The sequence below is a fragment of the Poecilia latipinna genome, unplaced genomic scaffold, assembly GCF_001443285.1.
Source record: "Poecilia latipinna isolate Pla-1442-1.1 unplaced genomic scaffold, P_latipinna-1.0 Scaffold63, whole genome shotgun sequence".
NCBI classification, from domain to species: domain Eukaryota; kingdom Metazoa; phylum Chordata; class Actinopteri; order Cyprinodontiformes; family Poeciliidae; genus Poecilia; species Poecilia latipinna.
In genome coordinates this window covers 307,890-335,105 of record NW_015112679.1, presented here as the reverse complement: position 1 = coordinate 335,105, position 27,216 = coordinate 307,890, and the positions used below count along the sequence as shown (strand labels likewise).

General features: G+C 43.3%; 2 protein-coding genes and 1 long non-coding RNA gene across 11 annotated transcripts in view; 1 reads left to right on the top strand and 2 right to left on the bottom strand.

Annotated features, from left to right (window-relative positions):
- Window positions 1–1,442, bottom strand: part of LOC106963409 (uncharacterized) — a 7,299-nt gene extending 5,857 nt beyond the window's left edge. Inside the window, exon 1 of the long non-coding RNA XR_001428183.1 lies at window positions 203–1,442. This is a non-coding gene — a long non-coding RNA (uncharacterized LOC106963409). The remainder of the gene's footprint in view (window positions 1–202) is intronic.
- cracd (capping protein inhibiting regulator of actin dynamics) overlaps window positions 1–18,902 on the top strand; it is a 27,669-nt gene extending 8,767 nt beyond the window's left edge. For 2 of the 6 annotated variants that reach the window (XM_015058133.1, XM_015058128.1), the window contains exons 2-10: window positions 7,957–8,042; window positions 11,560–11,728; window positions 11,956–12,088; window positions 13,246–13,401; window positions 14,016–14,228; window positions 14,312–16,766; window positions 17,045–17,235; window positions 17,308–17,470; window positions 17,708–18,902. In XM_015058133.1, the coding sequence (XP_014913619.1) occupies window positions 7,976–8,042; window positions 11,560–11,728; window positions 11,956–12,088; window positions 13,246–13,401; window positions 14,016–14,228; window positions 14,312–16,766; window positions 17,045–17,235; window positions 17,308–17,470; window positions 17,708–17,868 (3,708 nt within the window). In that variant the 5' untranslated portion in view covers window positions 7,957–7,975 and the 3' untranslated portion in view covers window positions 17,869–18,902. Of the gene's footprint in view, window positions 1–5,371; window positions 5,498–7,956; window positions 8,043–11,559; window positions 11,729–11,955; window positions 12,089–12,135; window positions 12,160–13,245; window positions 13,402–14,015; window positions 14,229–14,311; window positions 16,767–17,044; window positions 17,236–17,307; window positions 17,471–17,707 lie in introns of those variants that run through there. The other 4 variants (XM_015058142.1, XM_015058149.1, XM_015058157.1 and 1 more) reach the window with 4 other exon arrangements.
- On the bottom strand, window positions 18,540–27,216 carry aasdh (aminoadipate-semialdehyde dehydrogenase). Of its 4 annotated transcripts, XM_015058219.1 has the most exons (15): window positions 26,727–27,211; window positions 26,528–26,648; window positions 25,843–26,117; window positions 25,579–25,771; window positions 25,265–25,506; window positions 24,736–24,872; window positions 24,463–24,635; window positions 23,498–23,732; window positions 23,301–23,413; window positions 22,270–22,712; window positions 22,070–22,179; window positions 21,833–21,996; window positions 21,568–21,693; window positions 21,303–21,434; window positions 18,540–20,566 (listed from the first exon to the last, which is right to left on the bottom strand). In XM_015058219.1, the coding sequence occupies exons 1-15, from the start codon at window positions 26,960–26,962 to the stop codon at window positions 20,177–20,179; spliced, it is 3,090 nt and encodes a 1,029-aa protein (XP_014913705.1). In that variant the 5' UTR covers window positions 26,963–27,211; the 3' UTR covers window positions 18,540–20,176. The 4 variants fall into 4 exon arrangements, with proteins under 4 accessions (XP_014913705.1, XP_014913698.1, XP_014913693.1 ...); XM_015058212.1 differs by having other exon boundaries at window positions 22,070–22,712; window positions 24,736–24,842; window positions 26,727–27,210; XM_015058207.1 differs by having other exon boundaries at window positions 22,070–22,712; window positions 26,727–27,209.

Genomic DNA, 27,216 nt, shown 5'->3' with positions numbered 1-27,216 from the left:
TACTTAAGTACAGTAACGAAGTACTTGTACTTCGTTACTTCCCACCACTGGACGTAGGGCGATTCGAGTTAAGCACGTTCCCATGGCGTGCGCTGGATGCGTTGGGATAGTCGGCCCTCGTGATGATTATAACAGCGTGGGGCAGACTTCTGATGCCGTGACGGACACAATTCAATCCGGAAAGCGGTGTGCGCCGCCAAACTGTAGCCAAAGTCCTATCGGCGGATATTAGTAATTTCTTAGCATATTGGGCCAATATGAACAACCAATATTTATTTTCATTTGGTTGCTTTCTGTTACCGGTTGTTTTGTTTTATTTCCCAAAAGTGTCAAAATATAGTGACAATATAGTGAAATATATATAATATCGGTAAATACCGGTTATCAGCCAGAACAGCAATATTAATATCGGATGCTGATATTAGCCCAAGATTTCATATTAGTGCACCTCCACAATAAAGTTGTAATAATAAAATTAAAGTAATATTTCGACTTTATTCTCGTACAACTGTATTCTTATAATTTCACGACTCCTCATAATTTTATGACTTCATTCCCGTAATTTTTTAATTTCTTAGCGTGGTCCATCGTATAAAATGCTTAATTAAACTCTGAATGGTTGCTTCACTGCATGTCAAGTCTAGCCGCCACACTGTCGCTTAGCTTAGCTGAGTGTGTGTGTGTGTGTGTCCCTGGCTTTTTATTCACTTAAGCACCGGTCGTTAAGAGCCTCCGTTGGCTGTGCGTGTGTGAAAACCTGTGACTAACTGGTGCGAGGGCATGTTTGCGCTGCTTCGCTTGGTGTTTCTATTCCTGCACATTGTCAGTCAGAGAACCGTCTGTCTTTGAAGTGCTGTGCAGCTCTAATATAGGCAGCAGTCAGGGCGGTAAAGCTCCATCATTACCATATCCCTGTGAGGCTACAGTGTGATCCTGCCAAAACTGGAGAACGGGGCGAGCGAGGGGAGTAGCCGTCGTCCTCACAGCCATTCTGATTCTGATTAAACGTAGCTCTGTATTGTACTGAGGATTTTGTTTAGCTATGTGCTGCTGAGGCATGAAGTTGTTGTTTGCTATTGAAATACATTGCAATGTTTGCTTTTACTGCCAGACTGTGCTCGTTTACCGCAGCTAGAGGGCAGGCTCTGAAAGCCAGAGCATGGCAGACTTTTAATATACTGGACATTTGTGGCCATAATGCCCGTTAAGCAGCTGTGGCTTTTTGTGCTCAAAACCATTCTAATCACACGTGCATATTGCTGTGGAGCCACAATGCAAGGCTTTGTGCGCATCAGTCAGTAGAAGTGATGAATGCCACTCTGTTCTCCTGCACAGGGCTTCTGATGGGGGGGGGAACAAAGTGTCACTTTGTGCCTCCTCAGCAAAGCGGCACTAACAAACACTGAGGACGCCCCTCTCTCTCTCTTGTCCCCTCTCTCTCTCCTCAGTCAGCTCTGCCCCATCCTCAGCAGACACACCTCCTCCCCCTAAGACTGCACATGTGCACATGTGAGGTAACTATGAGGAGTTGATGTAACTCCTCATGGTTACATCAACTCACTCATGTGAGTTGATGTAACTATGCACTCAAATCCATATAGATAGGAAAATATTCAGAGGTATTTGCAGGGTTGTTCTAAAATATACACACACACACACACAGAAAAACACACAGACAAGTGAGTTCCTACTGCCTCTGACACCTGACTCCAGGTAATGGCCTAGATCCACAGTGACAGCAGGCAGGTGGAACGACCACACATTCTCACAGATGCCCTCAAACACAGCAGACCGGTAAGAAGGAGCTCTTCTTTAGATCTCAGTGAGCTCTGTAGGTTGTTGGTTCAGCTAAATTGCGGGTTAAATTAACTGGCAAGAGAAAAGGAAAACTAATATTTTAGCAGCTACTTTTGCACACGTTTGTTTATTTAAGTTAAATTATTCCGAACTACTTTTTTATTCCGTTTGCACCGAGTGAATGTCAAAAGTGACGGGGTTTTCTTCTGTGCCTTGTGGAGGTTTTTTTTCTGTCGTCATGCTTAGACATTGTCACTTGGCTGTCAGCTGCAGTGGAAAATATAACGATGGTCATGTGATGCAGGTTGCATTTGACACCCAAATCCATTGTTTCCTCTTAATTCACCATATTGGATCTCTGCTGATGATCAATACTATATCTTTGATTAGTTTTGCGTCCAGCTTGTCTGATCTAAATGTTTTTTTTGTTCACAATGTTTTGCTTGGTTTGGTAGCTGGTGAGGCTAATCGGGCATCTGCTTTTCATCTGCTGGACCAGACTTTGACTTTGATCATTTCATAGCTATTTCCATTAATCCTAGCATTTAACAGCCCCATAATCACTTTTGGAGTTACTAATATTCATTGATGTGTGCACAGATGGAGTAACCATGTAAAATTATTCATACTCCTTAAACTTTTTTCATGCTGTCTGTTGTTAATACCACAAACTGAGGAGTATTTTATTTGGATTTTATGTAACAGACATAGACGTAGTACATAAACGGTGGCATAAAAATTATACTTGTGTAAAAATAAAATTCCAAAAAAAGTGTCATTTACATTGTATTCTGCATTTGCTGTTAAATCCCTAAATAAAATCCTGGAAATCCCATAGCAATCAAATAATCTGTGTGTAATTTAGTTTCAGCATATATGTACATGTGAATAAACAACATCATGTGACCTGAGAGCAGGGCAGGATCAGAACGATGGTGGAGAAGTTTAAAGCCTGATTGGGTTCTGAAAATATTTCCCAAACTTTGAACATCTCACTTCTGCACCACTTTGTGTTAGTCTTTCACGTGAATCCGTCAAAGTTTTGAGATTGTAATGTGATAAAATGTAATGTGTCAACGTTTAGGCGGAATTTAACATTTGCAAGTTAGAGAGCAGGTGTTCCTTTTTTGTACGTTTTCTCTCAGAAGAGACCTTTACATATTTCACATAAGAAATGACAAAGACCTGAAGAATTAAACCGTACTGCTGACAAAATCAAAACATGACTCCTTAAAATCAATTCATGAAACATAAGTAAAGGGATGGAGACGATGGAGAGAGATCAGTTTTCTTGATTTCACTATTCATTTTGTTGGTAGACTACATTGAGTTAAGTTTTACATAAAATCAGAAATTAAAAACAATCTTGGTTAGTTTGTATCTATTAGATGTGATTTTTAGATATGGATTAAGACTTTTGCATTCAAGCAGGATTGCTAATATACAAAAGAAATTGAAGTTTTGATGTGGGATTCCCTATATGTGAATGAATTTGCAAAAAAAATAAGTTTTTTCCATTTTTTTTCAATTTCAAGGGATGAAATTGAAAAATTTATAGCCTGTAAATTATCTTGCTTTGAAATGGTACATTTAGTTCTCTCTTTTTTTTTTTTGTAGTGAAATTGTAGTCCTTGCACACTCACTTGTGCAGAAGGTACCATACTGGGACATATTTCTGTCTGTATATGTCAACCAGACCTAAAGGAACAAACAGAAAACTACAAAGCAAAAACAAAGATGTTTTTTTTTTAAAAAAGGAAAGAAAAAAAAAAGGGAGAACTTAATTTCTGCCCGAGGATTTTGGATCTTCAGTAGCAGCTTGTCTGAAACCATTACTGCAAAGAACTCACAGTTTCTGTTTGGTTACGGACCGAGCAGATGGCGATTAATCACAGCAAAGCACCGATGTTTATTTTCCACGTTTAGACTTATCCAGCACTTACGTAAATGTCAAGTGCATTTACATGGAGCCTGGTTTTCACTGTGCAGCCGCTGCTAACTGCACTGCATTGTAAGCACCTGGAGCTTGGGTGGTGTGAACCGTCAGAAACCCAACTGTTGGTTGGGTCCAAACAAACGTTTGCTGTGTGCGTCGGTTTAAGCGTTGTGTCTGTCCAGTCTCGGCCTAGTTGCTGTGAAAACACTCATCAGAGAACAATGAAGAACGAGATAAAAACACAAAACGAGGTCCTGAAGTGACTCTAGATCCTAAATGGGATCTTTAAAATGTTTTCTTTTTGCAGATTAAGTTTATTGGAATCACCACCTCAAAATGTACCAGCAGTGTAGCACAATTATTGGTTCTGTTCATCCAAAATAGTTCCTTAGTTGTTCCTAGTTAATAATTTATGCATTACTTTTTAAAGATGATGCGTCTATTAAATGTATTAATCCTTGACTTTCTGTTTCCCTTCAGTATAAATATATCACGTGTTTTATCTTCCTTCTGCTTGGCTGGATGAGGATCTTCTGACTATGCATAGTAAGAAAGCTGATATGGCAGCTTGGAGGAAGTTAAAACAAAACTCTCCAACACTCATTAGAGAGTTGAATTAGAGAACTTCAGCAAAGATTGGTATCATTTAGTCAACAGGTCTCCATGACAACCATTGGATACTATCTAAATGCTATTCATTAGCTTGAGAGGGATGCTAGGAAGTAACCCTTTCTGTCCTATTGTCACAGTTCTAAACATGTAATTTTGTTAAGATGTGAAACTCATAACTTGTGATTTGGATGCATATATAGAAAGGCACCACCAAATATGGAGAAGAGCATGTGATGCTAGGGCCCGGTTTCTCTACCAAAAGCCTTGAGAACTTTGTTAGATTGGATGGCATCGTGAACTTTTTCAAATATTGGGACCCATTTTTAGTCTTTTGTCAGAAAACTGAAAATGGGTTATTAGTGCGTCTTTCCTAAAGATTATGAGCCAAACCACATGTATAAAATTATAAAGACTTTAGACTTGTTGACTGAAGTATAAGTCCTTTATAAATCCCATGAGGTGAGCAAAAGAGAAGAATCCATAGCTCTGGATGCAGAAGACATGTTCCCTCTCTCTGCATATGGCAAATACTGTCCTGTTGGCAAGGATATACAGACAATTATTTTTTTTAATTACAAGGGTGAGTGTGAGCCAGGCTTTCTCATCCAACACCAGTGTCTGACCTCACAAATGTACGGAATAGGATTAGGGCCACTGACAAAGAAATAATTCTGATTTTAATCTCAGAATTCAGACTTTTTTTTTCTCAGATTAGTCAGAAATTTGAGAAAAATAAATGAATCCCTGGAAGAATAGTACAAAAAAGTCCACAAACACACTCTGTAACCAGATGAGTGATTACTTTTGGCAGTATAGAGAGTCTTTATCAGCGCTGCCAAGAACATTGTGGGCATCTGTTTGGAAGAGCTGCTTCTTCTTCATCATCCTCCTCCCCCGCCTTTCAGTCACCTTTCGTGCCGTTTTCATGTTCCTCACCTCTACTGCACATTCCTACAACCCAAACCTGCTATTCTGCCTCTGTTTCTTTATTCATTCCCTCATTTTCTTCCCCCCTTGCACCCCGAGGCCTCGATGGAGACGGCAGCGACATTCATCTGGGTAAAACGAGCTTTGTGATAAAGAGCAGATCGATGTTCCCCCGGGTTTTGCTGCAGTGGTGCACGGCCGTCTCAAGCTGTGCTGCCAAAATAGGTAAAACGGTTTCCAAGGCGCCGCTGCGTTCGTCTGTCTGCTTCGTCAGCAAGCTGCTCGTGTTGTAAGGTTGTGACTCTTTGCTGCTGCAACACACAACCAGCACCGTCGGGACTCCAGTGGCTGTGTGGGTTAAGGGATGTTGTGGTGCTGGGTTGTTTGTAGGATGCTGCACTGTGTTTACGCTACTGCCACGCTGTGATGCAAGGTGTGTATTTGTCAAAGAGCACATGCTTATCTCATCCCATCGCCATCCTCTGCTGTAGTTCACCAGCAAACGCAAATTTAGAACAGGGGAACCAAAAACACAAACAATAAAATGAGGGGGGGAGGAGGAGGAAATCAACAGTATCCTTCTTGGCAGCAGCAGACACAGTTGCACACTGGCTCTGTGTTCATACACTCCTACTACCAAACATGCTTGTTTGCTCCTTGTTCTGCTCTGACTGGACAAAGAGCCTTTTTTTTGTTGTCGTTTTGCAGAGACATTTCTGAGAGTGTCCGTCTGTCTCCGTCCCCCTCAGGAAGGAAGTACACTGCGTTCTGGTCCCGCTGGAGACGGCAGACGTCTCTCTGGCTCTCTCAGTACTGTCTTACACGCCGTCTGCTTTTATGCAGCTGCCTTGGAGACGAGCAATGCGGTGCAGCAGAAAACCTCTAGCTTGAGTGATGCAGTGCAGGCAGGTGTTGGGACAGAAAAGGCAGGTTATTAGGAGGCTGTGTTGTCATGGGTTTTTGGCAGTGGCGGTTTGGGGGTTGGTTCTCTGTTCTCAAAGGGCCAGTATCATGTAAAATTGACTTTATTTTTCAGCTTTACAACATATTCTGTTATTCACTCATCAAAAACATATCTGGAGTGTTGCTTTGATTCTTTAATGCATATTAGAGAAGTCCTTGAATTTACAGGCTTGGTTTACAGGCTTCAGAGCAGCCGACCTTGTGACCACACAGCTCCTTCAGACTAGCCAGCAGCAATTAGCAAACATCTGGTGGAACGATGCATCTGCTGAGCTCTTTATAGGAGCTGCTGCTCAGTGGAACGCTGGTTAAAAACGTTGTTAAAGGGTGAATAGAGGTGCCGCGTTTTGATGACTTCCTCAAGGAAACTTGTGACTTCATATATTTTAATATCAGGCAAAGATAACCAAAGTTAAAAGAAAAGGAATTTACTCCTAAGCTTAATTGCTGGTTTTGCCTCTTTTCACTGCCGTCAACAAGTATTTGCACCATGAAATTTTCTTTTAATCATTTAGTTTTTTTGATCAGTGTCGTTCACTGAATTCCCAAATAATGAGAAATGGCTTTGTGGTAGAGCAGGGACACCATACAGAGAGGCTGCAGTCCTGAACATGGGTGTCCCTGGTTCGATTCCCAGGACCATTTGCTGCATGTCTTTTTCTCTCTCTACTTTTCTTCCTGTCCAGCCGCGGTTAAAGAAAGGCCAGTAGAGGATCTTTTTGGGAAATGTTTTGACTTTAGCTTTCTGGGCATTAGTAGTGAAATTAATCTGAAGAATATGGTTAATCACAGTTAATTTATGATTTTAAATATGAGACGGTTATAGTTCCATACAGGGCTAGTTTTATTTAGTTTTACAGCTCTTTTTCTTTTCTTTTTTTTTTTTTTTACATTAATTTCTTATTCTAAAGCTGATGTTTTATTTATTTATTCAATGTATATTTGACCTAAAAAGTGTTATAAATTTGTAAAGGGGACAAATACTTTTTCACTGTAGATATTTGAAACCAAACAGGCAGTCTCATTGGTTTTTGGTCTAATAGATCATATTAAACTGGGTTTGATGATTCAGCAAGGTTAAATGCTAATATTATTTGAAAGCTTTCCAAATTTAAATGTGTCAATCATTATAAATAACTAAAACAATCTGTTAGATAAATAAGTCCAGTTATGGGAGAGTTTGGAAGTGAAATATTCCTCTATCACTGAGTCAGAAGTCAACTCTAGATTTGTTTGGTTTCTTTGATTTTTGAAACAAACGCTTAAACACAACCCAAAAAAAGTAAAAAGAACAGTCTGTAATGTATTCAGATTTGCAGAATTACATAAAAGCTGTGAGGAAAGACAAACATTTTGGATCGGGATGAAATGCTTATAAGAAGCCGGAGCGGACTTGAAAAGAAGTGAGCAAACAGAGCGGCCTCAGAGTGCTCGTGTTGCACTGCAAACAGCACAGGCTTTATCCGGCCGCAGTCACCAAGAGGCACTCTGCACAAGCTAACATAGCCAACCTTTTCCAATGACAATGCTGGAGGCGGCGGAGGATTAAAAGAAATGCAGGACCTGGTGGAGGTTTGCAGCTTCTCCGTCTGCTTCTCTGCAGTCAGTTTTCTCTTTCCCGTGCCGCTCTGCTCTCATTGTTTTCCTCAGTTAAAACCTCGTACTCGCTCTCTGCAGTAAATAACAGCAATATGCTCAACCTTCTTTTTCTCCCATTACAGTCAAAGTGTGCAGTTTACCATGGCAACGGATGCAACAGAAAATAACCATGAGGTGCTTTTAGAGGTAACCGAACCCAGAGGCTCAGGTAAATGGGAACTAAAGAGTGCTTCTAAGGGCTTTTTAAAGAGACAGTGGAGTTACATAAACTGAATCACAAAAAACAAACATGCAAAATCAATTAAAGGATGAATATGTGAAATTATGCTTTTCTAAAGGCCCTGGGAGACTTATTAGAGTGCATAAAATATTGGACTATTTGAAATATCAGGTGATTTTAAATAAAACTGTGATGGAAATGCGATTCTACTGGACCTTATCCTGGGATAATGATCAACATAAAATGCTTCATGTGTAAAATAGTTCCAGTTTGGCTCACTGTCTCTTTAAGGGCTGCATGGTGTGGTGACGGGTTTGACGTTTTAGACGAGACTTGTGTGCTGTGTTCAAATTTCTGCTAAGTTTTCTTCCTGCCTTTCTTCGATTCTTGTAAGATGATTAATATGTTGATTTGAAGTCTTGGCCCGTGTTGGAAAAATGACTGAAGATTAGAAATAAAGTTGGCTTTTAATCAGAAAGCTACTTTGGTGCAAAAGACCAAATAGAACAGAAGAAATTCCTAAGATAAATAACATTAATCTGTGTTTTACATGCTGGTTGTTTGTTCACTACAAAATAAAAGGTACTTTTTATTTCAGAAATGGCATTTATAGAAAATAATCCTTAAAAAATCTTAACCATATGTGGTCTAGATGTACAAAGACCAGAGTTGCAGTTTGAATGTGATTTCAGCCAAAACCCCTGCAAGTTACTACAACTGGGAAGCGTTTCCTCGGTACCCTCACAATGCGTGATGCAAACATTAATATCGATTATATCAGTTCATAACCCCTCATCAGTCCATGCATGTGTGCGTCTGATTTTTATGATCTAGTTTAAAGTTAAAAATTTGCCTGTATTCATAAAGTCAGCAGTGTTGTGACTTTAGGAATACAGTTTGTTACAGTTCACAGCCTGGACTGTTGTAACTATTCAATGTAAAAGTAGTTCTGAGTACGTAAAGAAGTTTTAATCATATTGTTTTACTTGGAGTACCTCACATTAAAAAGATAACTTTACAAAAATGTCTAACTGTTATGCATTTTACATATTTTCTGCTTGGTTTTAAATTCCCTAATCATCACTTTTAAATTGCTTATGTTTGGTTAATGCTGCTTATTTTGATGAAAAAACTTGGTTTCCCAAATAAAATTTACTTAAATGTCTGTCCATAACAATTCTACTGCATATATGTTAGCAAATCTTTCTTTACATTTTATTTAACATTATTTGTTAGTCCTCCAGTTCAAATGTGTAGGTTAAATTCAGCGTTTTACCTGCGGATATCTTAGTTTACGTCAACTAAAATTTATGTCTTTATATTGAAAGTGGATTAAATGACAATCCCCTAACCGGATAGTAAATAATCCTTCATCAGTGGGTTGAGTTGTAAAACCCAGAAAGGGTCTAAAGTGAAGACGTCTAGACAAAATGCACTTCACTGCGAGTTTACAGAGAGAAAGAGTCGGTCTTCGAATTGGGTTGGGCTGGAGCTCTGTGGGATCCGACTGCTGCGTTGTCTACTCTGCAGAAAAGGGAAGAAAAGAAAAAGAGTGTCCTGTCTTATTTCATGCATGAGCGTTTGAGCGTGCCCGTGGCAGTGCATTATGGGCTTTGTGCCACTGGATGGGCAGAGATGATGGGAGAACATGCTGCAGGGAAGCAGAACATCAGCGCTGCACCTTGGTATCGGTTGGTATCACGGACCGCTAAGCCACACCATCCATTTTCTCACTAATGCAGATAAGAACAAAGATCCAAGATGAAAACATCAGTGACCCCTCCAGCTCTGTGGATAGGTCTGCCGCCTGGGAAAAAAAACAATCCCTTCATGTTAGTCATAACACAAAAAAGCCAGTCATGTTTTCTGTCATGTAGTTGGCTATTTCTGTAAATGCGTAAAAACTACACAGTTCCCCTCTGAAATCGTAACACTGAGTTTATTGTCTGTTTTATGGGATGTGACAGAAGAAATATATTAAATATATTATTACATAAATATGTAATAAATAAATATATAGCACACACTTTCTTCATTAACAAACTAGCATTTTCTATCACAAAATGCTAAGTGGAGTTCACAATCAAAAATTATTTCAGCTTCAGGTGCAGAGGGACATTTAATAACCCTTTTTAGATTAGCAAACTGAAAAGGGTTTTAATTTCCTTTTTTTTATAGCAAAATGTTTTTAGCTAACTAAACAAACCAAGCTAGCTGTCAGGAGTGTTGGCCTTTTCAGAGACTTGCTTAAATTTAGCCATCCAACTACAACTTCTGCTTTATATGAAGCATTTGGGCACAAAAATGGTTTTAATCACTGAGGAAACTTAAACCTGCAAACAAAATCACAAATCATTGCATCAAGCAATTTTTTTAATAACTGGAAACGAGTGCAAATCTAGCTCACGATTCCCATATTCCTATAAATATATATGTGTTAAAATCCACAATGCAGTGCAGATGCCTGTCTGTTTTTCTTCCCACAGAAAAGATAAAGTTTAGGGTCAAAAGATCTAAGAGGAGAAATTAGTTTACTGTATCACTTCCCATCATGCCTCGGGCTCAGTGAGCGGGATGTGCAGTGAAATCCCACACCAGTTGCTACTTTTAGCTCTGAAAGGGATACCCACAGAGCCTGAGAACGCCTGTCTGTGCAGCGGTGTAGAGTGGCTTCGCAGCTCTGTAACCTCACCCACTTACTTCACAGGGTGCATCCTTACAAGTACACAGACGCCGAGAAAAAGCAAAACACAAAGGGGATTTAGGAGGATCTGAGTCATATTTGTTGAAACTGATGCGAGCTTGAATGAAACGCCAGTGGATTTTCTCTTTTTGCTTTGACAGATGTGAAGTTCTAGCTTTAGCTGAGAGTCCAAAGTTAATTTCTTGGTTGGTTTAAGACTTCCTCATGAACCGCCAATAAAAAAAAAAGTTTTACAGCTGCTTTCTCTCACTGGATATGTCACATGTTGATGCATGCTCTTCTTCTAATCTGACACATGAAGAGATTACTTCCAAACTGTGATGTGAAAACACTTGAATGCAGGTCAAAATGCAACATAAGTCAAACTTTTGGCACTGACTCTTGGAGCTCTGTGAATCACTGGGTGTTTGTCTCCCTGACTTGTTGCTGTTTTCTGCCTCTGGTTTTTTGTTTTTGTTCATTTCCATTAAACCAGGGATTTTTTTCCCCCCACTACCATTTCTTTTCCTGCTTTTAAGGCTTGAGATTTATCTTTCCCATTCCCTCCAACTGGAGCCCAAGGTTTTCTTCTTCACTTGTCACCTCGCTTATCATCTTATCTGCTATTTTCAGTCATTTTATTTCAGCAGTGTCGCTCGCATTTCGTTATCTGCTCAGAGTCGCATGTTAAAAAAACACGCCCTCGGGCATCATCCTGCTCGTTATCTTCGCAAAAAGGCGTGATAAAAAAAAAAAAAAGGATTGATGTGATTGCATGGAGCTGTGATTATCGTCTACTTTCTTTTTCTCCCCACCCGGCAGAGAGAAGACGGCAGGGCAAATTCCAGCCGTTCAAACGGCTCTTCGGGAAGAAGAAGAAACGGGAAACTAAAAGGAGCTTTGATGGAGCAGAGCTAAAAGCAAGTTTTTCAACCGGGGAAGTGTGCAGTGGAGCTGTGTCTGACAATGAGGAGTCCAGTAAAAATCTGAGGTAGGTGCATTGATCATTTTATAACAAGGAAGTGATTCAACAAGTCATAACCTCCATTCAAATTGCTGTGTCATCTCTGAAGACAACTCTGTCATTTGAAAGTGAAGTTTAGAGTGAGACTTTGCACTGTGAACGGTAAAGTGAAGTGATTTGTAACGTGCCGATGGAAGAGCTGGAGTAAAAACGAACTGTGGCGCACCTCTGAGAACGCTCTCAATCTTCTGCAGGGACCTAAATCCCATCGGATCTCGAGCTCTCTCCCACGACAGCATCTTTATCCCAGAGGAGCCGCCAGAGGATCTCGGTCTGGATCACAGCATGTCCCAGGAAAACGTTTCAGATAAAGTTAGGAACCTTCAGGTGGTCCTCGCACAAAATCCTACACTTCTCTGAGCTCGACATGCACGCTGCAGAGTGGAGATATGCATGCAGTGAGGTTCAGATGTTTGCATGCGCTCACAGTTCCCGTGAATGTCGATCTTTTTTTAGGATTTATCTGAGCTGTTCTTTGATGAGGTTAGACTGAATTTGCATGAATAAAAACATAATTTCAGTTATCCGTTTAAAAATAACAACTGGGTGGACAGAGAAGTGAGGACGGGTGAATTTTTCATAGATTTTCACAGATCCACGCATGTTTAAAATTCCACGTGCATGCCCATTAATATCTGATGAAATGTCTCTCGGCAAGTTGCACCAGACCACATCAAGAACAAGCTCGTGGTTCACTTCTGTTTTCTATGCTACCTGAAGTTCGTTGAAATGTTTCCGGGTGCTTGCTGAGCTTTGAAATACAGTGCATAAATTCTGAATCAGGATAAAATTGGAATAATTTCAAATGCTTAGTGGGGAACCTATTATGGAAGTTACATTTTGCAGGTTTTGTAATTCCATTTGGTTTCTACTGTTTCTAAAAAAAAAACAACCCAAGAACTTTAAAAAAAAAAACTAACTTTGAGATGTTCTTGGAAATAAATTAATGTCTTTTGGTGTATGTAAAACGAGCCGTTTCAAAAACCTCCCTATTGTAGGGTCCAAAATTCACTGTTGGGCGAGGCCAGCAGCATAATAATTTGTTGTAAAGTGACAATAAACTCTAAAAGAGCTCATTCTGAAAGGAGCTTGAAATGAGCAGAATTGACCAGACTAAAATCTCATCAACTAGGAAACAATTGTGTGCAAAATATGTAGTGAAACATGTTTTGTATAGCCCTTAGATCTATCCTAACCTGTTCAAGGAAGCATAGTAGGTCACCTTTAATGCAGTCCAAAATGAGCTTTGACATGTGTCTTGGGTTGTTATCCTTGTTGAAAACCCATCAGTGCCCAGGAAACCAACAAAGCAGATTAAATGAACCATGACTGATTAGAGTGGAGACACTTCAAGCCACAATAATGCAATAGCTTGTGGTCAAGGTACACCCTGCTCAGAGACATTTATCCAAACGTATTCTCAAATACACGACATGACTGCTCCTGATGAGTGGATTAAAACATCTGACTTATTCACACCACAGAGGCAGATCGCACAAGGTATAAAGTTCGGCCAGAGGCCTCCTTCTCTTCGAAAAAGTGAGGGGGATGAGGGAAGCTCAGATGAGGAAGAGGTTCCCCGAAGCCCTCTGAAGGTTTTGGCCCACGTAGAAGCTGAGCCGCCCAAAATGGAACCAAAGGTAACGGCTGAACGTGATTTTCATTGTGAAGATTACAGTTTGGGGGAAAAGTAGGCTGTAGATTTTAACTCTTCTACGTTTCAGAAGTATTAACTTTAGGCTTTTTTCACAGTCATTGTAGTGTCCAACTGTAAAGTGGAAGAAAAATAATGTACAATTTTTAAAAAAATGAAATCTGAATGACTATATTTAGGCACCCCTTTGTTAGAACCTGGTAGAACCACCTTTGTCATCAGATAAATCGTCCTATTAACTCTGACAAGTTTCCCCTTGCTGTGTCTAAGTGTTTAGTCTTATGCAAAAACATGTTTTCAGTCAAAAAGCTTAATTTTGAGCATTTTCATATTTGAAGTCTGCTAGTTATTACAGATTTTATTTTGGGAGAATCAGAGTGAAGGGGGGTGAACACAAATGCGCGCTATGCCTAAAATCTTGAGTTTTAAAAACCATAAATCATGTTTCCTTCCACTTTCCTGTTATGCAGAACTTATTGTTGATCTGCCAACAAAATCTCACTTACACACATTGAAATGTGACCTCAAAGTGATGAAATGATCAGCCAGAGGGGTGTCGAGACTTTTGCAAGGTTGCTGTAAATACATTTTCTGTTGCAGGTCCAAGGAGCTCAATCATCTGCGCAGCACAGCACGCCAGTGAAGTCCCCGAGATCCAAACGGGTCCTCCAACCAACCGGTACCATTGAGTCCATCAATCTAGACGCCGTCCCTCAGTCTGTCACTCGCCTGGACAACACCGCCGCCAAGCATAAGCTCTCCGTCAAACCGAAAAACCAGAGGATTTCCCGCAAACACCGGCGGTTCACACTGGTAAGGAAGACACTGATCTGTGATGTTTTCCACCAAAGTCCAAGGCTTAGAACTTTAAATCAATCCTGTCCCTTCATCCCCAGGATCTCCAGGAGGTGTCTATTCCTGGAGTCATGCAGGAGGAGCTGGAGGCAGCTGACCAGCGCAGAGCATCTCTGGAGTCCTCCAAGGAAAGCTTGAAGAAGCAGAGATTCTATGAGGAGGAAATACTGGAGGCCCGGAGGAGGAGGGAGATGGAGGAGCAACAGTTCAGAGAGGAAATGGAGGAGAGGAAGAAGAGGGCGGAGGAGCTGAGGCTGCGTGAACTGGAGGAAGAGAGGAGTCACAAGAAGCAACAGGAGGAACAAGAGAAGAGGATGCGAGAGGAGGCAGAGAGGAGGAGGAAAGAAGAGGAGGAGCAAAGGAGAGTCAGAGAAGAAGAGGAAAAACGTAAGCAAGAAGAGGCTGAGAGACAAAGAGAGGAGGAGGATAGAAGGATGAAAGAAGAGGAAGAACAGAGGAGGCGAGAGGAGGCTGAAAGAAGAATAAGGGAGGAGGAAAGAAAGATGAGGGAGGAAGCAGAGAGGCTGAGGAGAGAGGAGGAGGAAAGAAGGATCAGGGAAGAGGAAGAAAGGAGGAAGCTGGAGGAGGAAATGAAAAGGCAAGAAGAACGTCAACGGCAAGAGGAAGAAGAGAGGAGGCGACTGCAAGAGCAAAAGCAAGTAGAGGAAAAGGAAAGGAAGAGACACGAGGAAGAAGAAAAGAAGAAGCGAGAAGAGGAGGCAGTGGCAAGGAGGCAACGGAAACTTGAGGCAGAGAAGCGCAAAAAGCAAGAAGAGGAAAGGAAGAAAAAAGAGGAGCAGAAACTGAGGCTGAGGGAGACGGAGCAAAAGAAACAGCTGGAACTGGAGGAGCAGAAGAAGATGCTGACAGAAGAGGCCGCTGGGGGCTCTGATGAACAAGAGAGGAAGCGGCGAGCCGAGGAGCAGCGCTGGAGGGAGATGGAGGAGCGGCAGAGACCCTTTTCCTTCAAGGTTTCCTCTGGAGAGAAACAGATTCTCTTCCAGAAGGTCAACCTGACCCCTGTTACACCAGCCGCCAGCCATCAGGGCACTGCGGACGCTGATCAAAGGGAAGGAGATACAGCTTCCTCCCAGGATGGAAAAGACTCCCCCAACCTGCCGGCATCTCCATATGTCCCCCACACAGCTATCCTGGTGACAGGCGCCCAGCTCTGTGGGACAGCTGTCAATTTAGACCAGATCAAAGACACAGCATGCAAGTCCCTACTGGGTTTAGGAGAGGAAAGAAAGGCCCAAGGAACACCTTCCGCAACGGGCAAGAGCTCGCCGGACCGCAAATCCGGAAAAACCAAGTCTCTCAGTGAGTCTTCGGTCTCCCCGGATCAGTCGAGCGCAGCCGTGCTGGCGGAGTGGGCAAGTATCCGCTCAAAGATATTTAAGGGGGTCGAGGATGGGAAGTACGATGAGTACCCGGATCCTCCGAGCAGGAATCAGCCTCAACTCAGTGGCGATGAGCAGCCTCCGTTTGCTCACACCAACCTCAGAAAAACAATGTCCGCCAGTGCCAAGTTCTCCATCATCCCTGCAAAGAAGAAGTTTGGCGACTCAAACAGAAACTCTGAGGTCTTCAGCACAGATCACAAGGATGGAGGAGGAGAGGAAGCTGTTCGATCTGACAGTCCTACAGCCGCGTCCCAATCTCCAACCGTTAAACCTCACACCCGGACAAGCAAAACTGTTCGGATTGTAGAGAGAGGCTCAGAGGAGTGCATGTTTGCCAAAGACCTCCCATCTTTCCTGGTTCCCAGCCCCGGGGACAGACCTGAGGGCTCCGAAGTAAAGAGCCGGCTTCAGAACAAGACAGAGGAGGGGGAGGCGCAGGGACAGGACGGTGAGGACAACCCCTCACCTTTTGGAATAAAGCTGAGAAGGACAAACTACTCTCTGCGTTTTCACAGCGAACAGTCCACGGAGAAACGGAAGAAACGCTACAGCGCTGGAGACAGCTTCGACGGCATCCCTTCACCTCTCACTCCAATCGAGCCAGACTCTGATGTCTCCTCCGTCTTTTCTGACAAATCAACTCCCACATCGCCTCAGAAAGAGGGAGTAGTGAGCAAATACCTTCATGCATCTGCATCTCCTGCCATAACCCGGGGTAAGCTAGGCAAACCTACTAGCCCTGTCCTGCACAACGAAGGAGAGAAAGTCCTATCCAAACCACCGCTATACCGAAGACCAACAACATCGCCCAAGCCCTCCGGAGCCACCCCAACGCCTCCTCCTTCTCCGCTACCTAAAGTAGCCCACAGGTTCCCCTGTGAGGAAGCGATCCAGAGGACAGGTAGTCCGGATCTATCCGTCCAGGAGCAGGCTAGTAGAAGCGAAGACTCATCAGCAGTGACTCAGCTGCACAGAGGCAGCCACAGTAATGTCCAATTAGAGGAGGAGCCAAAGGAGAAGAGGTCTTTCTTCCCCTCCATCAACATCCCTTGGAGAGAGAAGGCAGACAGGAAGGCAGAGCTCATCAGGCGAGGTCAGTGTCTCCGTGACCAGGCCGTATATTAGCTGAAATCATTCTGTGTTTATGGGGAAAGAAATGTAGTGTTTCTAAGATGCCATTTGGGAAGTTGTAGATTCACACGTTAATCCATCTTTGGACAAAGCACTTTAACTCCAATTTGCTATCGATCTGTGTCGTGTATGAAACTGTAAATGTGGCTCTACGGTAAAAGTGCTTAGAATTGTAGTTGTGACTAAAAAGCTTAGTCTGTTTACTGTCGTACCAGTAACAATCAAATGTGTGTTCTGCAGAAAAACCTTCCTTACAGGCCAGGCACTCACTGGACAGCGCACGGGTCCAGGAGAAGGAAGCCGGGCCCTTATGGATTACCCTGGCCCTGCAGAAGCAGAAAGGCTTCAGGGAGCAACAGCAGACTCGCGAGGATCGTCGAAGCCAAAGAGAGGCCAAGCTAGCAGAGAAGCATGCCAGAGAGAAAGACAGTGTATGTGGCCCAGATCCCCATTTACCCACTGTCCTTTACTCTCCCTGACACAGTTTTCAATTCTTTCTGCAGGTTGCATTGGTGAGTCCTACAGACGGGAGAGAGAGCGGGGGGACCAGTCCTTCCTCCAAGCCTCAGACTCCTGAGGAGCCCAAAAGACCTGACAGCCTGCAAGGACGATTCGACCGCAGAGATCCGCTAAAAAAGGCCAGCACTTTACCGAGCTCAGTCACAGGTAGGGACCCCAACATACAACTGTTTATTACTAATTTCTTGTCATTTCTGAATGATGGTGACTTTCTGTTGAAGGATGTTTTTCTTCCACTTCATACACTTTACCACCTACTTTTGCCTTGGTCTTTTCCATTAAATCTAAGTAAAACAGACTGAAGTTTGTGGGTGAATTTCAAGGATGAGGTGTGGTACTCACCTTTTTTATTTTTCTTTTTCTTTTTTTTTTTTTTTATTCCAGTTGAAATCTCAGACTCCACACCGTCGCCACCTGCTGTCAAGGACGTGTCAAAGCGATTCCCCTCCAGCGACTCTCCCCAGGTGTCCACAGAGCCGGCCTGGCTGGCACTAGCGAAACGAAAGGCCAAAGCCTGGAGTGACTGTCCACAGATCATCAAATAAGCCCCACCACCCGATGCCAGTTTAACGCGGCATGCATGGGGGAACGCACACAACCCACGGAGCCTGAGGATCACTTTCTCCCGCCCACATGAAAACTCCTCATTGAGACACCACTGGCTGCTATAACCACCATGTTAAAGTGCGCTTCACTTTCAAAAATTACCAATAAGGCTGCGCAGATATATGTAAACAGATGAGAGCATGCATATATTGTATCCAATCACACCAATTGTACGTCCCCTAAAGACAAAGTCCTCAGCAGCCAATCACAGCCATGGCTGACCACCGCAGTAGCCAACCTTTTCTTTTTTTTTTTATTTTGTAACGTAGGAGCCAACTGGGTCACCATGGTTGTAATAAATTGTGTGCTCGACACAATCCGTGCTCCGAGGAACAGCAGCGCTTAATCAGCAGAGGGTATCCGTCTGAATCATGTTTTAAGGGCTACCAGTAAAAAAAAAGAAAAAGAGAGAGAGAGAGAGAGAGAGAGAAAAATAACAACCCAGCATGGCCGCTCCTCTGGAAAAGCTTGTTAAAGGCACCTCCTCTGCCCTCTTCCGTATTATTTATGTACAGCAGCAGGTTTATCTACACTGAAACTGTATTGTAGCTTTTATCTGAGCCTTGTTTGTTGTGTAAAGAGGGAATATTGTGCTTTTTCTTTTTTTTTTCTCAAGTCATACTGGAAATAATAAATCTCACTGTGTCCGTGATGACTGTGACAGAACAACAAACTGGACTTAAAACGCGGCGTGAAGGACATTAAGCGCTGCGTCTGTGTGAAAATGGACTTTAGAGACAAACCTAACACCTGCTACAATTCTTCTGGCATGTCCTCCTGTAGACTCACACCGTCACTACTTCTTCATTGGGACCCGATCACACAACATGTAAGCGTTTCCCGTATGACGCAGCAAAACCTCTTCATCATCTGTAAGTATGTATTTGCTCTGAAAGAGACCCAGGAACCTGAGTCGCTTTGTTTCTAACTTTGGTCGTGCACAATAGTGTAGTGTACGCAGTGTTATCTGTAACAACAAAAAAATGTTTGGTATTATTTGCACTTTTTGTCCCTCTTAGAGATATTCACGAGAAAGTTCTTTAACAGATCCAAAATGTTATTAATAATGTAAATTAAATACTGATGTCTGAACCGAGCCAACAGGCTGCTGTGGTTATTGTCAAATAACAGCCAGTTTTTGTTTTAAAAATTTTTATTGCTTCTTACAGAGGTTCTGGGCTCTCGGCTATTGAGAAACCATTGGACTCTGAGGTTTTACATTTTACCCAATCGCTAATGTTTGCCTGTGACGTATCTAAGGCGCCGGTTTGACCGGAAATTGCTGTAAACAACCATCCTAGCTGCCAGGAGAGAAGTGCTGATCCCAATGAAGTGGCTTTGAATGTTAATTCAGCATTTGTAAGTGTAGTCAACACGGACTGAACGGCTTTGTTCATTTCCTCCGCTGCCGTTTCTAAAACTACAATTCTGAAACAGTGCAGAAAATCACCGTTATCGTTCACAACTTCTCCTGTTTGCTGATTGGCCCAGTTGAAATTGAACAGAAATCAACTTCAATGGAAGAAAGTCCGGACATATTGCAGGAAAGCGAGGCTAATTTTTATATGGCAAATTTACTTGTATTTGTAGCAGAGTAATAGAAAACCAGCAGATGTACACATAGACAAAGTTGTTGGTACCCCTCTGTGAATGGCCACTGACATAACTTGAAACTGACAAAAGTAACAAATACATTTTTACTTAAAATTAACCCATTTAAATCAGACATTGCTTTTGAAAAGTGGTTCAACAGAATTGTTTTTTTTTTTTAACTAATGAATAAAATTGTGTCTGTATGTAAAACAAATGCTGCCAATATTCAGTCAGTTATAAGTTATGGAGTAATCCATACTGTAACAATTACAGGAAGCCCAGGTGAAGCCTAGAGAGTACCATTTTGAAAAAACGAGCAGGTGGAATGGCCCAAAAATAAACTTTAAAGGTTTAGGAACCTCAAATGATCAAACTCTGAATTCAAGCCACAGCATGTTTTTGATAGTTTTTTTTTTTTTTTTTGGGGCTTTTGCCTAAAGAGAAATACCCTCAGAATGAGCTTTTTATTATGACAGTAATCTCAAACGGACCAATAAATGAACAGCTTCTCAGTTTCAGGTCAGGAACCAGCCCCATCCTTTACTTACACCTTCCAGAAGTTTGGTCAACTTCCCTGCTCTCCTCGCTTCATTTTCTACACTATTATTATTTGAACAGAACTGTATAATCAGTGCAGACGTATATCACGACCCCCTACACATTACCAGTCAGGTTCAAACAGTACACATAGTCATTACGGCACCCGATCACAAGCGACTGTTCCCACACAACCGGCGATGAGAACAGCTCCCCAGGCAGGGCGGACGACGCCAGAACGCGGCCATCTCGTGCGTCCAGGATCCAGACGGTGCCATCCGTGGAGGCCAGGCCCACCAGAGCCCCCCTGCGGCCGACAGCAGAGCCCTGAAACACGCAGGGTGTGGAGTACACCTTGCCTGATGTCTGAAAAGTCCAAACTATAGAGCCGTCGGCGCAGCTCAGACAGTAGAGGCGGCCGTCGTGGGAGCCGCACAGAAGCCTCTGCTGTCCCGGTACGAAGCTCGGGGAGGAGAAAACCGGGGCCTCTGTTCGGTACTGCCACAGCTGCAGACAAAAAAAACAACCAACCAAAAACAGAGGTGCACTAGTTAGATACTTTCAAAACAACAGATGTACGCATCAATATAAAATTAGCTTTGGGCCTTTATAGGATAATCTATCACTAAAATAGCAGGTTTTTATAGCCTGTTGGTTATAAAACAGGTCCAAGTAGTTTTAGGCATTTCAATCAATATGGGAAATAATTTTCTTCAGCTTTTAAATGTTTATTTATTGATCAAACTGATATGAACCCAAATTTGTTAGCAAACACATGCTGCTGCAGGATAATCCTAATTGTTTCACATGACAGTAGATCCTAGAAGTTACTAATTAAACCACTGAAAAAATGACCTAATGTACAAGCTCCTCAAGAGTTAAGTCAAAAGTACACTGCAAAAACACTAAATCTTACCAAGTAATTTTGATCTAGTTTCTAGTGCAAATATGTTAGGACATTTGGAATAAGTCAAATCTTACTTACTTAAAACTAGACATTTTTTCCCATTTTATATGTGAAACAATCTGCCAGTGGAACTAGCACTTCTTCATCCATATTAAGGAATTATTTACTTACAACAAGCCCCTATATCTTACTGAAAAACTTCTTGTAAGTTAGTTTGGTCCAAGTGTCCTAAGATATTTGCACTAGAAATTAGACCAAACATACTTTTAGATTTTGGGTTTTTGCAGCACATACATCTAAGAGCATAAGAAAGGAGTCAACGTTTCATTTCCTCACCAGTTCCCCGGAGTCGCTGAGGCAGCAGATGTTTCCGTCCACTGAGCCGATCGCAATGTGTCCACAGGACGAGTTTGGAGAGGAGAAGAAAGGTTTGTCTCTACAGTAGGACCACAGGACGTCCCCGCTGTCCTAGCGGAGACACAAACACGAACACAAGGTGACGCTCTCTTACGCATTCCAGGCATGATCTCAAAATATTAAAGAAATGCGGACGAACAATTCTCATTTCAGATGTATAGTTTCCCACAAACAAGAGTCTCACCATGTTGAGACACAGCAGTCGTCCTCCCAGAGTCGCCGCATACAGCCGTCGACGAGACGACTCAAGGTGCGGCGAGGAAAACACAGCTCCGCCGCCACAGTCTCGCTTCCACACACACCGCCGAAGCTAAACAGCAACGACACACATCTTCATTCACCTCCATTAAGCTTTAGTGCAGTGAAAAGCAAATGGTGAAAGACAACGACCACATATAAACTAACAGAGGAGTTCAAGCAATCAAAAAGTCAAACAAGTGGACACTAACCTGAGGGTCCAGGGCGTAAACGTGTCCATCGTGTGAGCCCACCACCACCAGGCCGGTGAAAGGGTCCACAGCAGGACAACTCTTCACCGCGTCCTCCGTCTTAAACACCCACTTCGTCTCTCCAGAGTCGGTGCATAAGAAGTAAACGCAGCCGTCGTAGGAACCTGAAAAGCGGCAAGCTGGAGTGATCCAGAAGAACAAACGCGTCAGAGAAACACTCGGAGAACCGACACTGACCGACGACAACGAGGGAGCCGCAGTGAGACACGGCGGCCGACGCTTCGATCTTGTCCCCGAGGACTCGCTCCCACAGGAGGTTCCCGCCGGCCAGGTCCAACGCCTGGATCCTGTGGGAGTGGGAGCCGATGAACACCGTAGCTCTGGACTGTTCGTCGGCGACGTCCCGGACCAGAATCACCGGGGAGGCGTCCACGCACCTGCCGGTGTCCGAGGACCAGCTCGGACCGAGGCGAACGCCGACGTCCTTTCCGTCCAGCGGTTCTTCTTCACCAGCATCTACGCTCCTGAAGTTCGTTCCTTGCACCTCGCCGCCTCGTCTCACGACTTTACACCCGAGTGTTTCCTGCTGTGTCCGGTCAGATCTAGGTCCTTTCTTTGCTGGAACCCCAGATGGAGCCTCAGCGGCCCGTTTCTTAGAGGACGACGAGCCGTCCGGTTCCAGCGGCAGCATCTGCGTTACATGGCGTAGAACCTCTGAGAAGGACCTGTCCAGTATAACCTCCAGCAGACGAGGAGAGGACACTCCCATGGCGGCGAGGATGTCCTCACAGAGACACAGTGCCTTCAGGGAATCCCCTCCACTAAACAGGAAGTTGGACCGCTCGTCGATGGACGCATCTGCAGGGAGGCCTAATGTATCCTGATGACAGAAGGTGTCATCAGAATGTAACTTTCATAAAAATATGTTCTCAACATGTTTGTTAAAGCTATAACAATGCTGTGGCTGTAAAGAATGAGACAGATCATTTGTGGAAAAAATTGAGCCTTCTGTCTTCTTCCAGTGCCATTTTCAGAAATACACCGCTTTGTTATAAACAACCAATCAGAGTCAGGCTTTAGCGCTGTCAATCATGCATGTGTACTCTGCTCACACCATCTGCCTATCTCTCTCCTAGACTACAGCTAGTTCACCACAACACAGTCTGTTGACGACATATCCACTCATGACGACAGATAAACAAATTTCCTGTAAAGGTAAGTTACAGCCTGATTGGCAGTGTTAAGATCCTCCCCCTGGCTCTGATTGGTTGTTCCTAAATGGTGCATTTCTGCAGATTACAAGAGTAGCACTTGGATGGAGGAGCTCGATTTTTTCCCACATTATTTGTCTCATGCTATGCTGCCACGACATTGTGACAGCTTAAACAAATATGTAAAAAAACAACAACAAAAAAAACATATATAGTTTTATAAAAGTTATATACTGCAGCTTTAAACAGGGTAATACCTGCCATAGAGTCTCAAGAGTTTGCTTTAGCTTTCCGACCTCCAGCCGTGACGACCTTAACCACTCCCTCTGTTTTTCATATATTCTCATCAGAGCCTTCATGTCTGCTTTACCTGGTAAAATGCAAACATTAGAACTTTTTTATTGTTATTATTATTATTTAAAAAAGCCTCCAGAACTTGAGGATTAAAGCTCACCATGAGGAGTCAGGGATAAAGCCGGGACAAGAACCAATGCGTCGGGAATGCAGTGAGCGGACACCAGCAGAGACAGCTGCTTCAGTATGAGCCTCTGGAGATCTCTACCTGCGCCCTCTGGCTCCCCCTGGTGGAGATGGACTTCGCTAGCTGAAGCAACGACGAAGGCAAGGAGTCTATATTCTTTATAGAGACCCACAGCACAGGCTTCCACCTGAGGCAGACTCAGGATTAGCTGGAAGAGATGGGACAATAAAAAATAAATAAATACTCTGAGCTGCTCCATATGCTGTCGCTTTCAGTTCAGTGTGTCTTATGCAGCTTTCAAGCTACCTGAAATGAAGCTGGGTTTGACGTCAGACCTGAGGCAACAGCGTTCTGAATTTAAACATGGCGCCGTCCATAACCAAGTGTTTGCAATACTTCTTACAAACATGGTTTTAAACTTTAGTTTCCATAAGCAAACATCACTTTTAGTTTGTTCAGTTTGGAGTTGAAGGCGCTGCATTGATTTTAGATTAACTTTTACATGAGTCTTGTTAAACATGTTTCCAACCACATCTTACTACTGCTGAGGCGAGGAGCGGCCATGTTGAAACGTGAAGTGCACAAGTAACAACTGGGGGTAGTTAGAGTTGCTCCCAGTTTCCCAGTGGAAAATCCGACTTCAGAAAGTTAAAATTTCTGAATACAACTGCATCCCAGCATTAAAATAGTCACACAGCAATGAACATTCGGCACCAAACTTCATGGAGCCCTTCTTTGCTGCAATTGCTTATCTTTACGAGCTTTATGCATTTAGACATTGAGATTTTTGCCACTTCTTCTTCACTAAGTAGCCCAAACTCAGTAAGAATATCTCTGAAAATAAAAGGTCTAAAGCGGAGATAGTTTAAATTTTAAAAACAAAACCTTCCCAAAACAGCTGTCCACTCAAAATTACTCTAATTTCTCAGTGAACTCACTTGCTGCAAGCTGTCCAAGTTCACTCGCTTCCCGTTCCGTTTGATCATTCTGTCTCTCCGTCCCAGATAGTACAGCTGACCGTCTTTAACGTTCACCCAGTCTCCTGTTGCTCTCATCGTTCCGGGGACAACAGTGTCCTCTCCATCCAGGAGACACACCCTGTCCTCTCCACCTGTTCAAAAAAAGAATACATCACGCTGTCTCCAGTACAATTTATTTAAGAATGCAATGTTTAAAAAAATTATAAATAAATAAATAAAAATCTGTCCCACCTATGAACACCTGTCCTTCACCCTCTGTGATGATGCAGTCGTCTTCATCCCGGACTTCCACCACCGTGTCCATCAGGGGAGTCCCAAGTGGTACAGAGGACGCCGTGCTGCAAACGCCCGCAGTGTTTAATGCAGGGCTGAAACGATTAATCGTATAATCCTGATTAATCAATCACTGAAATAAGTCAACAAATTCAGTAATCGATTAATTGTGAACTTCATCATAGGCTTAAAAAAAGGCCAGTTTCTGAAAGAACATAGTCATAGTTTCTCAAAGTTCAAATTTACTAAATTTTTATTTTCTTATTTTAAAAACATATATGTAATTGTTCATTTGCATTTTTTTATGTATTTCTTTTATTGTACAAAAATGGTTTAATGGTTAAATGAAAAATCTGGAGAATGAGACGATAAAAAAAAAATCTGATTAATCGATTAATCATAAGAATAAACGATTGCTAAAATAATCGTTAGTTGCAGCCCCAGTTTAATGATGACGAATCAATGCTGGTCGTGTCCAAACACTCACAGGCTGCTGCACAGCAGCTGAGGGTCTGGTACCCTGCAGCAGGAGGCCCAGCAGGAGACCTCGGTGACGCCGTAGATGTTATAGACGGCGGTTTTATTCTCCTCGTGTTTCCAGCTCCTCAGCTGAGCCGGAGAAGGACAGGCCTCTCCGCCCAGAGCCAACACCCGCAGCGAGGATCCGGGTGACAGCACGTCCCGTTTCAGAATACCGTGACCGAACCGCACCAGCAGAGTGGGAGTGACCTGAAAAAAAAAAAAAACTTCATCAACAAAGAGTCTCTCAGCTTAACTCTCAGTCTGCACACAGTCGCTTGCCTGAAGAACTGTAGCTCGGTGATGTTTGAACAACATCTGGGCGAGTCGACCGGGCATCTTCTTCATCACCGAGGGGACTATGAGGAGCAGAGCCCCCGAGGACAGGGTCAGAAATATGTCCACTACAGACGGGTCAAAGGTCAGAGGGGAGGCGAGAAAAACAACATCATCTGCGCTCATCTGAAACAGAGATCTGAGCAGAGAAACAAGCCGCTTCTTATTTCACATCCGCTCCTCTGAAGTAAGAAAAACAGCCAAACTGACCTCAGGTGCAGAATATTGGGGACGATGCACCTGTGGGGGACCCTCACGGTTTTGGGAGGACCCGTCGTTCCGGACGTGTGTAGGATGTACGCCAAGTCTGGGCGCCCGGAGTCCTTCAGGGGAACGGTTTTATCAGAGGGATCGCAGCCGCCGGCTCTCTGAGGTCCGTCCTCGGCGACTGGACGAGGCTCGATGTGCATCAAGGTTAGCCTGAGCTGGGGCAGCTCCACGCAAACCTCCACAGGGACGAGATCGACTACAGCCTCCTGAAAACGCTAAATGGGAGAGTAAAGGAGAATAAGAGTTTATATTCAAATAGAAAAAGACTCTAACAAAAATAATATTTGCAATAAGTGTCTTACTTATACAGGGAAAAAAAAAGCTTTCTACACATTTAAATTTTTATGTATTTTGTTCAGCCATTTTACAACGGAGAAAATCATGTTGGATTCTGGGGAAAAAATGCAGTCCTGCAGAAACCACATAGTCACATCTCCATATTGTATTGTTCAGGGTATAAATGTTATATTTATTTTTTGACTTCATGCTCCCACTTTTCTAATGTCGCTCTGGGCCACCGCCAAGATTCCCAATCTTCACTGATTATATGTAGAGCTGTGACAAAATTAGTAAAAGTTCGAGGGGTGTGAAAACGTTTGCAAAACTGAAATTAAACTAATTCAACCTGCACAAGGTCCCGATTCACAGCGCAGTACTTGAGGCCACACTGACTCATTACTCTGGCAGTGAGAAGTCCTGGAGCCTCAGGGTCCAGGGGGACGTAAGCGGCAGAACTCTGCAGGATCCTGACGGATAATGAAGCGTAGTAAGGAGACAAAGTCTGAAACCCAGACAACCAGGAGACAACAGTGGTCCAAACGTACCCCAGAATCCAGGCGGGGACCAGCAGATCATCGCTGCAGTACAGGCCGACAGCACCGCCGCGAGGAGAACAGGTCTGAAGTAAAGCAGCAGAAAGATCCTCGGCGAGCTGGACCACTTCTCTGTAGAGCAGAGACCCTGGAGTCTCTCCCGAGCCGGAGTCATACAGGACCGCGGCTCGGTCCGGGTGCAGAGAGGCTGCGGCGGACACCAGATCCTGGAGGGTCCGAGCAGGCATTCCGATGAGGCGTTCACTGACCGCCTAATCATTCCTGTCCACTGGACGTACTGACACTCTGACTGAGAGCACTCTCATCACAGACGTTTCTTCTTTTCACATGGGCGGGTGGAGCACTACTGGCGCGTTCAGATGACGCATAAATGGAGTGACGTCTTAACGTCAGGGTGCATTCAATTCCCTACTTGAAAGCTCGGACATTCTACCACTTTGGACTTTTACCTTTATTCGGTTGCTGATAATTAATAACGGAC

What these genes read in the sequence shown, in the direction of transcription:
- aasdh (XM_015058207.1), bottom strand. Translation starts at nt 26,962, where the DNA reads ATGCCTGCTCGGACCCTCCAGGATCTGGTGTCCGCCGCAGCCTCTCTG. An exon ending in TTTACGCCCTGGACCCTCAG is followed by an intron (nt 21,694 to 21,832) that starts GTTAGTGTCCAC and finishes GTTGCTGTTTAG; the next exon opens with CTTCGGCGGTGTGTGTGGAA. An exon ending in GACTGCTGTGTCTCAACATG is followed by an intron (nt 21,435 to 21,567) that starts GTGAGACTCTTG and finishes TGTCTCCGCTAG; the next exon opens with GACAGCGGGGACGTCCTGTG.